This window comes from Pseudophryne corroboree, chromosome 6 (genome assembly GCF_028390025.1).
Source record: "Pseudophryne corroboree isolate aPseCor3 chromosome 6, aPseCor3.hap2, whole genome shotgun sequence".
Lineage (NCBI taxonomy): Eukaryota > Metazoa > Chordata > Amphibia > Anura > Myobatrachidae > Pseudophryne > Pseudophryne corroboree.
The window spans coordinates 740,111,027-740,127,853 of record NC_086449.1 but is presented as its reverse complement, the minus strand read 5'-3'; the positions used below and the strand labels follow the sequence as shown (position 1 = coordinate 740,127,853).

Below are 16,827 nucleotides of genomic sequence, written 5' to 3'. Positions count from 1 at the left end.
ACCGCAGCGAAAAACCGCTGCATGCGAACAGGTTGGAATGACCCCCATAGTCATTTTGACTAATAAGTTATAAAGAGGTGAGAGTTAATGGAGGCATAATGGAGAAACTCTGCTCTGCCCATTCTACTTATTCTGTAAAGCCAAATCGAGCAGAGCCGTGACACTCTAGTGCCATCTTCCCTTTCTCTGCTGCAGCATGCCCAGTTGCTTCTCATTGCTTGGTAACACTAGGGTCTATGGGCCTAATTCAGACCTGATCGTAGCAGCCACTTTAACAGTTGGGCAGAACCACGTGCACTACAGGGGCAGCAGATATAACATGTGCAGAGAGAGTTAGATTTGGGTGGGGTGGGTTCAAACTGAAATCAAGATTGCAGTGTAAAAATAAAGCAGTCAGTATTTACCCTGCACACAAACAAAATAACCCACCCAAATCTAACTGTCCCTGCACCCCCAGGTCTGAATTAGGCCCTATGTACCAAGCCTTGAAAAGAGATAAAGTGGATGGAGATAAAGTACCAGCCAATCAGCTCCTAGCCGGCATGTTACAGGCTGTGCTTGAAAATGACAGTTAGGATCTGGTTGGCTAGTACTTTATCTCTAGTCAAGCTTAGTAATAGATCCAATTGACACAGACATAGCGCTGACAGTGAAAGGGGATGTGAGCGTTCATTTTTATATCAGCAAACCCAAGACGTAAAAGTAAAAGAAATGTTTACCCCTGGCCCTGGTGACAGGTGCACTTTAAATGATGACAAAAGAAGGAAGAGACATACTTGCATAGTAGTTGAGGAAGCTGTCCTCCCGACCATATATTTCGGAGGGCTTCACTATGATGGCTTCCGGAAACAATTCTCTCACTGCTTCTTCTCCCACTGCCTGGTGTCAACACAATAAGCACATTTCATGTAAGCAAGAGAGTTGGGACCACATGTACTTTTTTTAAAATATACATAGAACGTGGTAATAAGCACCAACACTGCTATTCAATGAGGTTAACCCCATGTCTGTAGGAGAGATCATAGGATTTGCTTGTCCAGGCACAAATCTATCAATACAGATGACATCACTGGTCCCGCCTACTTCCTCCAACCACTGATCGACCAATTTGCATTTGTGTGGACATGCTTTACACTGAATTAGCCCTTACTCTGCAGATGATGCAACTGATCATAACGATGGGTGTGATACAAAGTAAAACCAAGACAACAAATAGTGTAGAAACATACATTTTACCCTGAAAATAGGATTTAATACCTACCGGTAATTTCTTTTCTCGTGATCCATAAGGGATATTGGGGGAAACTAGTACAATGGGGTACAGACGGGGTCCAAAGGAGCCAGTTCACTTTAAATAAGATTTTACTTACCGATAAATCTATTTCTCATAGTCCGTAGTGGATGCTGGGGACTCCGTCAGGACCATGGGGATAGCGGCTCCGCAGGAGACAGGGCACAAAAGCAAGCTTTTAGGATCACATGGTGTGTACTGGCTCCTCCCCCTATGACCCTCCTCCAAGCCTCAGTTAGGTACTGTGCCCGGACGAGCGTACACAATAAGGAAGGATCTTGAATCCCGGGTAAGACTCATACCAGCCACACCAATCACACCGTACAACTTGTGATTTTAACCCAGTTAACAGTATGATAACAATGAAGTAGCCTCTAAAAAAGATGGCTCACAACAATAATAACCTGATTTTTTTGTAACAATAACTATGTACAAGTAATGCAGACAATCCGCACTTGGGATGGGCGCCCAGCATCCACTACGGACTATGAGAAATAGATTTATCGGTAAGTAAAATCTTATTTTCTCTAACGTCCTAGTGGATGCTGGGGACTCCGTCAGGACCATGGGGATTATACCAAAGCTCCCAAACGGGCGGGAGAGTGCGGATGACTCTGCAGCACCGAATGAGAGTACTCCAGGTCCTCCTCAGCCAGGGTATCAAATTTGTAGAATTTAGCAAACGTGTTTGCCCCTGACCAAGTAGCTGCTCGGCAAAGTTGTAAAGCCGAGACCCCTCGGGCAGCCGCCCAAGATGAGCCCACCTTCCTTGTGGAATGGGCATTTACAGATTTTGGCTGTGGCAGGCCTGCCACAGAATGTGCAAGCTGAATTGTACTACAAATCCAACGAGCAATAGTATGCATAAAAGCAGGAGCACCCAGCTTTTTGGGTGCCTACAATATAAACAGCAAGTCAGACTTTCTGACTCCAGCCGTCCTGGAATTATATATATATATATATATATATATATATATATATATATATTTTCAGGGCCCTGACAACGTCTAGCAACTTGGAGTCCTCCAAGTCCCTAGTATCCGCAGGCACCACAATAGGTTGTTTCAGGTGAAACGCTGACACCACCTTAGGAAGAAACTGGGGACGAGTCCGCAGTTCTGCCCTGTCCGAATGGAAAATCAAATATGGGCTTTTGTAAGACAAAGCCGCCAATTTTGACAATCGCCTGGCCGAGGCCAGGGCCAACAGCATGGTCACTTTCCATGTGAGATATTTCAAATCCACAGATTTGAGTGGTTCAAACCAATATGATTTGAGGAATCCCAACACTACGTTGAGATCCCACGGTGCCACTGGAGGCACACAAGGGCTGTATATGCAATTCTCCCTTGACAAACGTCTGGACTTCAGGAACTGAAGCCAATTCTTTCTGGAAGAAAATCTATAGGGCCGAAACTTGAACCTTAATGGACACCAATTTTAGGCTCATAGACACTCCTGTTTGCAGGAAGTGCAGAAAACGACCTAGTTGAAATTTTTTCGTGGGGCCTTCCTGGCCTCACCCACGCAACATTTTTACCACATGTGGTGATAACGTTGTGCGGTCACCTCCTTCCTGGCTTTGACCAGGGTAGGTATGACCTCTTCCGGAATGCCTTTTCCCTTAGGATCCGGCGTTCAAACCGCCATGCCGTCAAACGCAGTCGCGGTAAGTCTTGGAACAGACAAGGTCCCTGCTGGAGCAGGTCCTTTCTTAAAGGCCGATGCCACGGTTCCTCTTGGAACAGACATGGTACTTGCTGAAAGCAAATCCCTTCTTAGCTCCCGAGGCCATTAGTCCTCTGTGAGCATCTCTTGAAGTTCCGGTTACCAAGTCCCTCTTGGCCAATCCGGAGCCACGAGTATAGTTCTTACTCCTCTATGTCTTATAATTCTCAATACCTTGGTTATGAGAAGCAGAGGAGGGAACACATACACCGACTGTTACACCCACGGTGTTACCAGGACGTCCACAGCTATCGCCTGAAGGTCTCGTGACCTGGCGCAATACCTGTCCCATTTTTTGTTCGGGCGGGACGCCATCATGTCCACCTTTGGTCTTTCCCAACGGTTCACAATCATGCGGAAAACTTCCCGATGAAGTTCCCACTCTCCCGGGTGGAGGTCGTGCCTGCTGAGGAAGTCTGCTTCCCAGTCGTCCACTCCCGGAATGAACACTGCTGACAGTGCTATCACATGATTTTCCGCCTAGCGAAAAATCCTTGCAGTTTTGCCACTGCCCTCCTGCTTCTTGTGCCGCCCTTTCTGTTTACGTGGGCGACTGCCGTGATGTTATCCCACTGGATCAATACCGGCTGACCTTGAAGCAGAGGTCTTGCTAAGCTTAGAGCATTATAAATTTGCTCTTAGCTCCAGTATATTTATGTGGAGAGAATTCTCCAGACTTGATCACACTCCTTGTGTGACTGCTCCCCAGCCTCTCAGGCTGGCCTCCGTGGTCACGAGCATCCAATCCTGAATGCCGAATCTGCGGCCCTCTAGAAGATGGGCACTCTGTAATCACCACAGGAGAGACACCCTTGTCCTTGGATATAGGGTTATCCGCTGATGCATCTGAAGATGCGATCCGGACCATTTGTCCAGCAGATCCCACTGAAGAGTTCTTGCGTGAAATCTGCCGAATGGAAGCGCTTCGTAATAAGCCACCATTTTTACCAGGACTCTTGTGCAATGATGCACTGACACTTTTCCTGGTTTTAGGAGGATCCCGATTAGCTCGGATAACTCCCTGGCTTTCTCCTCTGGGAGAAACACCTTTTCCTGGACTGTGTCCAGAATCATCCCTAGGACCAGCAGACGTGTCGTCGGAACAACTGCGGTTTTGGAATATTTAGAATCCACCCGTGCAGTCGTAGAACTACTTGAGATAGTGCTACTCCGACCTCCAACTGTTCTCTGGACCTTGTTCTTATCAGGAGGTCGTCCATTTTCTTTGAAGACGAATCCTCCTTTCGGTCATTACCTTGGTAAGGACCCGGGGTGCCTTGGACAATCCAACGGCATCGTCTTGAAACTGATAGTGACAGTTCTGTACCACGAACCTGAGGTACCCTTGGTGAGAAAAGGCAAATTTTGGGACATGGAGGTAAGCATCCCTGATGTCCCGGGACACCATATAGTCCCCTTGTTCTTTGCTATCACTGCTCTGAGTGACTCCATCTGGATTTGAACCCTTGTAAGTGTTCAAATTTTTCAGATTTAGAATAGGTCTCACCTAGCCTTCAGTACCACCATATAGTGTGGAGTAATACCCCTTTCCTTGTTGTCGGAGGGGTAAATTTATTATCACCTGCTGGGAATACAGCTTGTGAATTGTTTTCAATACTGCCTCCCTGTCGGAGGGAGACATTGGTACAGCAGACTACAGGAACCTGCGAGGGGGGAAACCTCTCGACATTCCAATCTGTACCCCTTGGATACTACTTGTAGGATCCAGGGGTCCTGTACGGTCCCAGCGTCATGCTGAGAACTTGGTAGAAGCGGTGGAGGGCTTCTGTTCCTGGGAATGGGCTGCCTGCTGCAGTCTTCTTCCCTTTCCTCTATCCCTGGGCAGATATGACTCTTATAGGGACGAAAGGACTGAGGCTGAAAAGACGGTGTCTTTTTCTGCAGAGATGTGACTTAGGGTAAAAAACGGTGGATTTTCCAGCAGTTGCCCTGGCCACCAGGTCCCATGGACCGACCCCAAATAACTCCTCCCCTTTATACGGCAATACATCTTTGTGCCGTTTGGAATCTGCATCACCTGACCACTGTCGTGTCCATAAACATCTTCTTGCAGATATGGACATCGCATTTACTCTTGATGCCAGAGTGCAAATATCCCTCTGCGCATCTCGCATATATAGAAATGCATCCTTTAAATGCTCTATAGTCAATAAAATACTGTCCCTGTCAAAGGTATCAATATTTTTAGTCAGGGAATCCGACCAAGCTACCTCAGCTCTGCACATCCAGGCTGAGGCGATCGCTGGTCGCAGTATAACACCAGCATGTGTGTGTATACTTTTTAGGATATTTTTCAGCCTCCTATCAGCTGGCTCCTTAAGTACGGCCCTATCCGTAGATGGTACCGCTACTTGTTCTGATAAGCGTGTGAGCGCCTTATCCACCCTGAGGGGTGTTTCCCACCGCGCCTTAACTTCTGGCGGGAAAGGGTATACCGCCAATAATTTTCTATCGGGGGAAACCCACGCATCATCACACACTTCATTTAATTTATCTGATTCAGGAAAAACTACAGGTAGTTTTTTCACCTCACACATAATACCCTTTTTTTTTTTTTTTTTTTGGTACTTGGAGTATCAGAAATATGTAACACCTCCTTCATTGCCCTTAACGTGTGGCCCTAAAAGAAAATACGTTTGATTCTTCACCGTCGACACTGAAATCAGTGTCCGTGTCTGGGTCTGTGTCGACCGACTGAGGTAAATGGGCATTTTACAGCCCCTGACGGTGTTTGAGACGCCTGGACAGATACTAATTTGTTCGCCGGCCCTCTCATGTCGTCAACCGGCTTGCAGCGTGTTGACATTGTCACGTAATTTCCATAAATAAGCCATCCATTCCGGTGTCGACTCCCTAGAGAGTGACATCACCATACAGGCAATTTGCTCCGCCTCCTCACCAATATTTTCCTCATACATGTCGACACACACGTACCGACATACAGCACACACATAGGGAATGCTCTGATAGAGGACAGGACCAACTAGCCCTTTGGGGAGACAGAGGGAGAGTTTGCCAGCACACACCAAAACGCTATAATTATCCAGGGACAACCTTTATATAAGTGTTCCTCCCTTATAGCATTTTAATATATATACATATCGCCAATCAGTGCCCCCCCTCTCTGTTTTAACCCTGTTTCTGTAGTGCAGTGCAGGGGAGAGCATGGGAGCCTTCCCACCAGCCTTTCTGTGAGGGAAAATGGCGCTGTGTGCTGAGGAGAATAGGCCCCGCCCCCTTTTCGGCGGGCTTCTTCTCCGGAGTTTTAGATATCTGGCAGGGGTTAAATACATCCATATAGCCTCAAGGGCTATATGTGATGTATTTTTCGCCATACAGGTATTATACATTGCTGCCCAGGGCGCCCCCCTCCAGCACCCTGCACCCTCCGTGACCGCTGTGTGAAGTGTGCTGACAACAATGGCGCACAGCTGCAGTGCTGTGCGCTACCTGATGAAGACTGAGAGTCTTCTGCCGCCTGGTTCCGGACCTCTTCATCTTCAGCGTCTGCAAGGGGGGTCGGCGGCGCGGCTCCGGGACGAACCCCAGGGCGAGCCCTGTGTTCCGACTCCCTCTGGAGCTATGTCCAGTAGCCTAAGAATCCAATCCATCCTGCACGCAGGTGAGTTGAAAATCTCTCCCCTAAGTCCCTCGATGCAGTGAGCCTGTTGCCAGCAGGACTCACTGAAAATAAAGAACCTAAAAACTTTTTCTAAGTAACTCTTTAAGAGAGCCACCTAGATTGCACCCTTCTCGGCCGGGCACAAAAACCTAACTGAGGCTTGGAGGAGGGTCATAGGGGGAGGAGCCAGTACACACCATGTGATCCTAAAAGCTTGCTTTTGTGCCCTGTCTCCTGCGGAGCCGCTATCCCCATGGTCCTGACGGAGTCCCCAGCATCCACTAGGACGTTAGAGAAAATTTCTTCAACTGGGTGTGCTGGCTCCTCCCCTCTATGCCCTCTCCCACAGGTTATAGGTAAAAACGTGCCCGAAGGAGAAAGGACATATATGAGAGAAGGAACATGATAACAAAGGGGGGTGAGATTTTCACACCAGCACACCACAAACATGTAACAACCATCAACGGTTGGTAACAGCAACAGCTGAACAGGTAACTATAGAATAAGAACCTGCAGAAATGTCAACGCACTGACCCAGGGAGGGTCCCGTACGCCGTGCCCGTGGTCAGCCGCACCTCGAACCAGGGACCCCCTTAGCGGGGTCCCTGGTGTGTACTCACCACTGATGTCACCTTCAGGCAACGTTAGCGGTGTGCGGCGTGCTGCGGCTGTGACCGCCAAGGCGCAGTGCCCCGTTGAACAAACAGCGGGTAAATGGCTCTGCACCTCCCAAGACCAGTGACTGCCCCCCCCAACTTCCACGGCGCAGGTATGCTGTTGCCCAGACAGCATACTGAAAAAAAATAAGATTTTACTTACCGATAAATCTATTTCTCGTAGTCCGTAGTGGATGCTGGGACTCCGTCAGGACCATGGGGAATTAGCGGCTCCGCAGGAGACAGGGCACAAAAATAAAAGCTTTAGGAATAGGTGGTGTGCACTGGCTCCTCCCCCTATGACCCTCCTCCAAGCCTCAGTTAGGATACTGTGCCCGGACGAGCGTACACAATAAGGAAGGATTTTGAATCCCGGGTAAGACTCATACCAGCCACACCAATCACACCGTACAACTTGTGATCTGAACCCAGTTAACAGTATGACAAACGTAGGAGCCTCTGAACAGACGGCTCACAACAATAACAACCCGATTTTTTTTGTAACAATAACTATGTACAAGTATTGCAGACAATCCGCACTTGGGATGGGCGCCCAGCATCCACTACGGACTACGAGAAATAGATTTATCGGTAAGTAAAATCTTATTTTCTCTGACGTCCTAGTGGATGCTGGGACTCCGTCAGGACCATGGGGATTATACCAAAGCTCCCAAACGGGCGGGAGAGTGCGGATGCCTCTGCAGCACCGAATGAGAGAACTCCAGGTCCTCTTTAGCCAGGGTATCAAATTTGTAGAATTTTACAAACGTGTTCTCCCCCGACCACGTAGCTGCTCGGCAGAGTTGTAATGCCGAGACCCCTCGGGCAGCCGCCCAAGATGAGCCCACCTTCCTTGTGGAATGGGCCTTGATAGATTTAGGCTGTGGCAGGCCTGCCACAGAATGTGCAAGTTGAATTGTGCTACAAATCCAACGAGCAATCGTCTGCTTAGAAGCAGGAGCACCCAGCTTGTTGGGTGCAAACAGTATAAACAGCGAGTCAGATTTTCTGACTCCAGCCGTCCTTGAAATATATATTTTCAATGCCCTGACAACGTCCAGCAACTTGGAATCCTCCAAATCGCTAGTAGCCGCAGGCACCACAATAGGCTGGTTCAGGTGAAACGCTGAAACCACCTTAGGCAGAAACTGAGTACGCGTCCGCAGTTCTGCCCTGTCCGAATGGAAAATCAGATATGGGCTTTTATACGATAAAGCCGCCAATTCTGACACTCTCCTGGCTGAAGCCAGGGCCAGTAGCATGGTTACTTTCCATGTAATATATTTCAAATCCACCGATTTGAGTGGCTCAAACCAATGGGATTTGAGAAAATCCAAAACTACATTAAGATCCCACGGAGCCACTGGGGGCACAACCGGGGGCTGTATATGTAGTACTCCTTTTACAAAAGTCTGGACTTCAGGAACTGAAGCCAATTCTTTCTGGAAGAAAATCGACAGGGCCGAAATTTGAACCTTAATGGACCCTAATTTGAGGCCCATAGACAATCCTGTTTGCAGGAAATGTAGGAATCGACCCAGTTGAAATTCCTCCGTCGGGGCCTTCCTGGCCTCACACCACGCAACATATTTTCTCCAAATGCGGTGATAATGTTGTGCAGTCACCTCCTTCCTGGCTTTTACCAGGGTAGGGATGACCTCTTCCGGAATGCCTTTTTCCCTTAGAATTCGGCGTTCAACCGCCATGCCGTCAAACGCAGCCGCGGTAAGTCTTGGAATAGACACGGTCCCTGCTGAAGCAGGTCCCGTCTTAGAGGTAGAGGCCACGGATCTTCCGTGAGCATCTCCTGAAGTTCCGGGTACCAAGTTCTTCTTGGCCAATCCGGAGCCACGAGTATCGTTCTTACTCCCCTTTGCCGTATAATTCTCAGTACTTTTGGTATGAGAGGCAGAGGAGGAAACACATACACTGACTGGAACACCCACGGTGTTACCAGAGCGTCCACAGCTATTGCCTGAGGGTCTCTTGACCTGGTACAATACCTGTCCAGTTTTTTGTTGAGGCGGGACGCCATCATATCCACCTTTGGTTTTTCCCAACGGTTCACAATCATGTGGAAGACTTCTGGATGAAGTCCCCACTCTCCCGGGTGTAGATCGTGTCTGCTGAGGAAGTCCGCTTCCCAGTTGTCCACTCCCGGAATGAACACTGCTGACAGTGCTATCACATGATCTTCCGCCCAGCGAAGAATCCTTGCAGCTTCTGCCATTGCCCTCCTGCTTCTTGTGCCGCCCTGTCTGTTTACGTGGGCGACTGCCGTGATGTTGTCCGACTGGATCAACACCGGCTGACCCTGAAGCAGGGGTTTTGCCAGGCTTAGAGCATTGTAAATCGCTCTTAGCTCCAGTATATTTATGTGAAGAGACATCTCCAGGCTTGACCACACTCCCTGGAAGTTTCTTCCCTGTGTGACCGCTCCCCAGCCTCTCAGACTGGCATCCGTGGTCACCAGGACCCAGTCCTGTATGCCGAATCTGCGGCCCTCTAACAGATGAGCACTCTGCAACCACCACAGAAGAGACACCCTTGTCCGTGGAGACAAAGTTATCCGCTGATGCATCTGCAGATGCGATCCGGACCATTTGTCCAGCAGATCCCACTGAAAAGTTCGTGCGTGGAATCTGCCGAATGGAATCGCTTCGTAAGAAGCCACCATTTTTCCCAGGACTCTTGTGGATTGATGCACAGACACTTTTCCTGGTTTTAGGAGGTTCCTGACAAGTTCGGATAACTCCCTGGCTTTCTCCTCCGGAAGAAACACCTTTTTCTGAACCGTGTCCAGAATCATTCCCAGGAACAGCAGACGTGTCGTTGGGGTCAATTGAGATTTTGGAAAATTCAGAATCCACCCGTGCTGTTGCAGCACTACTTGGGTTAGTGCTACTACGTCCCCCAGCTGTTCTCTGGACCTTGCCCTTATCAGGAGATCGTCCAAGTAAGGGATAATTAATACGCCTTTTCTTCGCAGAAGAAACATCATTTCGGCCATTACCTTGGTAAAGACCCGAGGTGCCGTGGACAATCCAAACGGCAGCGTCTGAAACTGATAATGACAGTTTTGCACCACGAACCTGAGGTACCCTTGATGTGAAGGGCAAATTGGGACATGCAGGTAAGCATCCTTGATGTCCAGGGACACCATAAAGTCCCCTTCTTCCAGATTCGCTATCACTGCTCTGAGTGACTCCATCTTGAACTTGAATTTTTGTATGTACAGGTTCAAAGATATCAGATTCAGAATAGGTCTTACCGAGCCGTCCGGCTTCGGTACCACAAATAGTGTGGAATAATACCCCTTTCCCTGTTGTAGGAGGGGTACCTTGACTATCACCTGCTGAGAATACAGCTTGTGAATGGCTTCCAATACCGTCGCCCTGTCTGAGGGAGACGTTGGCAGAGCAGACTTTAGGAGCCGGCGAGGGGGAGACTTCTCGAATTCCAACCTGTAACCCTGAGATACTACCTGCAGGATCCAGGGGTCCACCTGTGAGTGAGCCCACTGTGCGCTGAAATTCTTGAGTCGACCCCCAACCGCCCCTGAGTCCGCTTGTAAAGCCCCAACGTCATGCTGAGGGCTTTGCAGAAGCCGGGGAGGGCTTCTGCTCCTGGGAGGGAGCTGCTTGGTGCACTCTCTTACCCTTTCCTTTGCCTCGGGGCAGATATGACTGTCCTTTTGCCCGCTTGTTCTTATAGGAACGAAAGGACTGCGGCTGAAAAGACGGTGTCTTTTTCTGTTGGGAGGGGACCTGAGGTAAAAAGGTGGATTTCCCGGCTGTTGCCGTGGCCACCAAATCCGATAGACCGACCCCAAATAATTCCTCCCCTTTATACGGCAATACTTCCATATGCCGTTTGGAATCCGCATCACCTGACCACTGTCGCGTCCATAAACTTCTTCTGGCAGATATGGACATCGCACTTACTCTCGATGCCAGAGTGCAAATATCCCTCTGAGCATCTCGCATATAAAGAAAAGCATCCTTTAATTGCTCTATAGTCAATAAAATACTGTCCCTATCCAGGGTATCAATATTTTCAGTCAGGGAATCCGACCAAACCACCCCAGCACTGCACATCCATGCAGAGGCGATGGCTGGTCGCAGTATAACACCAGTATGAGTGTATATACTTTTCAGGGTAGTTTTCAGCCTCCTATCAGCTGGATCCTTGAGGGCGGCCGTTTCAGGAGACGGTAACGCCACTTGTTTTGATAAGCGTGTGAGTGCCTTATCCACCCTAGGGGGTGTTTCCCAGCGCGCCCTAAAGGATATAATGCCAATAACTTCTTTGAAATTAGCAGTTTTCTATCGGGGTTAACCCACGCTTCATCACACACTTCATTCAATTCCTCTGATTCAGGAAAAACTACAGGTAGTTTTTTCAGACCCCACATAATACCCCTTTTTGTGGTACTTGCAGTATCAGAGATATGCAAAGCCTCCTTCATTGCCGTGATCATATAACGTGTGGCCCTACTGGAAAATACGTTTGTTTCTTCACCGTCGACACTAGATTCGGTGTCCGTGTCTGGGTCTGTGTCGACCGACTGAGGTAAAGGGCGTTTTACAGCCCCTGACGGTGTCTGAGACGCCTGGACAGGTACTAACTGGTTTGCCGGCCGTCTCATGTCGTCAACTGATTTTTGTAAAGTGCTGACATTATCACGTAATTCCATAAACAAAGCCATCCATTCCGGTGTCGACTCCCTAGGGGGTGACATCACCATTACCGGCAATTGCTCCGCCTCCACACCAGCATCGTCTTCATACATGTCGACACACACGTACCGACACACAGCAGACACACAGGGAATGCTCTTATCGAAGACAGGACCCCACTAGCCCTTTGGGGAGACAGAGGGAGAGTTTGCCAGCACACACCCAAGCGCTATAAATATATAGGAACAACCCTACAGAAGTGTTGTTTCCTTTATAGCAGCTTAATATATCAATATCGCCAAAAAAGTGCCCCCCCTCTCTGTTTTTTTACCCTGTTTCTGTAGTGCAGTGCAGGGGAGAGTCCTGGGAGCCTTCCTCGCAGCGGAGCTGTGCAGGAAAATGGCGCTGTGTGCTGAGGAGATAGGCCCCGCCCCCTATTTCGGCGGGCTCTTCTCCCGGTGTTTGTGAGACCTGGCAGGGGTTAAATACATCCATATAGCCCCAGGGGCTATATGTGATGTATTTTTAGCCAGAACAAGGTATCATTGCTGCCCAGGGCGCCCCCCCCCCAGCGCCCTGCACCCTCAGTGACCGCTGGTGTGAAGTGTGCTGACAACAATGGCGCACAGCTGCAGTGATGTGCGCTACCTCATGAAGACTGAAGAGTCTTCTGCCGCCGGTTTCTGGACCTCTTCACTTTTCGGCATCTGCAAGGGGGTCGGCGGCGCGGCTCCGGGACCGGACTCCATGGCTGGGCCTGTGTTCGATCCCTCTGGAGCTAATGGTGTCCAGTAGCCTAAGAAGCCAATCCATCCTGCACGCAGGTGAGTTCACTTCTTCTCCCCTAAGTCCCTCGTTGCAGTGAGCCTGTTGCCAGCAGGACTCACTGAAAATAAAAAACCTAATAACTTTTTCTAAGCAGCTCTTTAGGAGAGCCACCTAGATTGCACCCTGCTTGGACGGGCACAAAAACCTAACTGAGGCTTGGAGGAGGGTCATAGGGGGAGGAGCCAGTGCACACCACCTAGTCCTAAAGCTTTTATTTTTGTGCCCTGTCTCCTGCGGAGCCGCTAATTCCCCATGGTCCTGACGGAGTCCCAGCATCCACTAGGACGTCAGAGAAAAAAAAGTTTTAAATGAAACTAAAGAGAACTCTCTGGAGCTGCAGAGATGTGCATCCTCTCCTGAGGGCACTTTTTTCTAAAGTGCCTGTGGGATGGGGCATAGAGGCGCACATAAATGTACCCCATCGTACTAGTTTTCCCCCAATATCCCTTATGGATGCTAGAGAAAACATAATGTGTGTGTCCTATCTTACTGTAGTAAATGTGAGTGTGGAGTCACCTTGTTCCTCAGGTACTTAGAAGGACTTTTGATGTCTGCGTTCAGGTGGGACACATGGACTAATTTTTCCACCCCTGCTTCCCGGGCTAACAAAGCGATGTCTTTTGGGATATTCACGAACACATCTTCAAAACTGAAGTTGCTAAAACAGAATGAAGATTAACCCAATGAGAAGACAGTATGAGCTTGGCAACTTTTTTCCTTCTGCATAATTAGGTTCACATGTAAAACACACAAATAACACAGGTATGTCTGCTGTATATGAAAATACGCAAAACAAACCGGTATAATTCATTTTTTTTTTTTTTTTTCAAATAATAAGAATTTACTTACCGATAATTCTATTTCTCGTAGTCCGTAGTGGATGCTGGGGACTCCGTAAGGACCATGGGGAATAGCGGCTCCGCAGGAGACTGGGCACAAAAGTAAAGCTTTAGAACTACCTGGTGTGCACTGGCTCCTCCCCCTATGACCCTCCTCCAAGCCTCAGTTAGGATACTGTGCCCGTACGAGCGTACACAATAAGGAAGGATTTTGAATCCCGGGTAAGACTCATACCAGCCACACCAATCACACCATATAACTTGTGATCTAAACCCAGTTAACAGCATGATAACAGAGGAGCCTCTAGAAAAGATGGCTCACTACAGCAATAACCCGATTTTTTGGTAACAATAACTATGTACCAGTATTGCAGACAATCCGCACTTGGGATGGGCGCCCAGCATCCACTACGGACTACGAGAAATAGAATTATCGGTAAGTAAATTCTTATTTTCTCTAACGTCCTAAGTGGATGCTGGGGACTCCGTAAGGACCATGGGGATTATACCAAAGCTTCCAAACGGGCGGGAGAGTGCGGATGACTCTGCAGCACCAAATGAGAGAACTCCAGGTCCTCCTCAGCCAGGGTATCAAATTTGTAGAATTTTACAAACGTATTTGCTCCTGACCAAGTAGCTGCTCGGCAAAGTTGTAAAGCCGAGACCCCTCGGGCAGCCGCCCAAGATGATCCCACCTTCCTTGTGGAATGGGCTTTTACAGATTTTGGCTGTGGCAGGCCTGTCACAGAATGTGCAAGCTGAATTGTACTACAAATCCAACGAGCAATAGTCTGCTTAGAAGCAGGAGCACCCAGCTTGTTGGGTGCATACAGAATAAACAACGAGTCAGATTTTCTGACTCCAGCCGTCCTGGAAACCTATATTTCCACGGCTCTGACAACGTCTAGCAACTTGGAGTCCTCCAAGTCCCTAGTAGCCGCAGGCACCACAATAGGTTGATTCAGGTGAAACGCTGAAAACCACCTTAGGGAGAAACTGAGGACAAGTCCTCAATTCTGCCCTGTCCGAATGGAAAATCAGATGAGGGCTTTTACAGGATAAAGCCGCCAATTCTGACACGCACCTGGCCCAGGCCAGGGCCAACAGCATGACCACTTTCCATGTGAGATATTTTAACTCCACATATTTAAGTGGTTCAAACCAATGTGACTTTTGGAACCCAAAAACTACATTTAGATCCCAAGGTGCCACTGGAGGCACAAAAAGGAGGCTGTATATACAGTACCCCTTTCACAAACGTCTGAACTTCAGGGACTGAAGCTAGTTCTTTTTGGAAGAAAATTGACAGGGCCGAAATTTGAACCTTAATGGACCCCCATTTCAGGCCCATAGAAACTCCTGTTTGCAGGAAATGTAGGAATCGACCTAGTTGAAAATTCCTCCGTCGGGGCCTTACTGGCCTCGCACCACACAACATATTTTCGCCAAATGCGGTGATAATGTTTTGCGGTTATATCTTTCCTGGCTTTGATCAGGATAGGGATGACTTCATCCGGAATGCCTTTTTCCTTCAGGATCCGGCGTTCAACCGCCCTGCCGTTAAACGCAGCCGCGGTAAGTCTTGGAACAGACAGGGTCCTTGCTGGAGCAGGTCCCTTCTTAGAGGTAGAGGCCACGGATCCTCCATGAGCATCTCTTGAAGTTCCGGTTACCAAGTCCTTCTTGGCCAATCCGGAGCCACGAATATAGTGCTTACTCCTCTCCATCTTATAATTCTCAGTACCTTGGTTATGAGAGGCAGAGGAGGGAACACATACACTGACTGGTACACCCACTGTGTTACCAGAGCGTCTACAGCTATTGCCTGAGGGTCCCTTGACCTGGCGCAATACTTGTCGAGTTTTATAAACATGTGGAAGACTTCTGGGTGAAGTCCCCACTCTCCCGGGTGGAGGTCGTGTCTGCTGAGGAAGTCTGCTTCCCAGTTGTCCACTCCCGGAATGAATACTGCTGACAGTGCTATCACATGATTTTCCGCCCAGCGAAGAATCCCTGCAGCTTCTGCCATTGCCCTTCTGCTTCTTGTGTCACCCTGTCTGTTTACGTGGGTGACTGCCGTGATGTTGTCCGAAAGGATCAACTCCGGGTGACCTTGAAGCAGAGGTCTTGCTGAGCTTAGAGCATTGTAAATGGCCCTTAGCTTCAGGATATTTATGTGAAGTGATGTCTCCAGGCTTGACCATAAGCTCTGGAAATTCCTTCCCTGTGTGACTGCTCCCCAGCCTCGCAGGCTGGCATCCGTGGTCACCAGGACCCAGTCCTGAATGTGCAGCCCTCTAGAAGATGAGCACTCTGCAACCACCACAGGAGAGACACCCTTGTGCTTGGTGACAGGGTTATCCGCTGATGCATCTGAAGATGCGACCCAGACCATTTGTCCAGCAGGTCCCACTGGAAAGTTCTTGCGTGGAATCTGCCGCATGGGATTGCTTCATAGGAAGCCACCATTTTTTTCCAGAACCATCTCATTGATGTACTGAGACTTGGCTCGGTTATAGGAGGTTCCCGACTAGCTCGGATAACTCCCTGACTTTCTCCTCCGGGAGAAACACCTTTTTCTGAACTGTGTCCAGGATCATCCCTAAGAACAGAAGACGAGTCGTCGGAATCAGCTGCGATTTTGGAATATTGAGAATCCAATCGTGCTGCCGCAACACTACCTGAGATAGTGCTACACCGACCTCCAACTGTTCCCTGGATCTTACCCTTATCAGGGAATCGTCCAAGTAAGGGATAACTAAAATTCCCTTCCTTCGAAGGAGTATCATCATTTCGGCCATTACCTTGGTAAAGACCCGGGGTGCCGTGGACCATCCATACGGCAGCGTCTGAAACTGATAGTGACAGTTCTGTACCATAAACCTGAGGTACCCTTGGTGAGAAGGGTAAATTGGGACATGAAGGTAAGCATCCTTGATGTCCCGAGACATCATGTAGTCCTCTTCTTCCAGGTTCGCAATCACTGCTCTGAGTGACTCAATCTTGAATTTGAACCTCTGTATGTAAGTGTTCAAAGATTTTAGATTTAGAATCGGTCTCACCGAGCCGTCCGGCTTCGGTACCACAACAGTGTGGAATAATACCCCGTTCCCTGTTGCAGGAGGGGTACCTTGATTATCACCTGCTGGGAATACAGCTTGTG

The 16,827-nt window shown here is 48.8% G+C and overlaps 1 protein-coding gene across 1 annotated transcript in view; it reads right to left on the bottom strand.

Moving 5' to 3' along the window:
• Positions 1-16,827, bottom strand: part of NDUFA9 (NADH:ubiquinone oxidoreductase subunit A9) — an 86,457-nt gene that overhangs the window by 26,056 nt on the left and 43,574 nt on the right. The window contains exons 5-6 of the mRNA XM_063928491.1: positions 13,342-13,483; positions 777-879 (exon numbers count right to left, since the gene is read on the bottom strand). Of these exons, the coding sequence (XP_063784561.1) occupies positions 777-879; positions 13,342-13,483 (245 nt within the window). The remainder of the gene's footprint in view (positions 1-776; positions 880-13,341; positions 13,484-16,827) is intronic.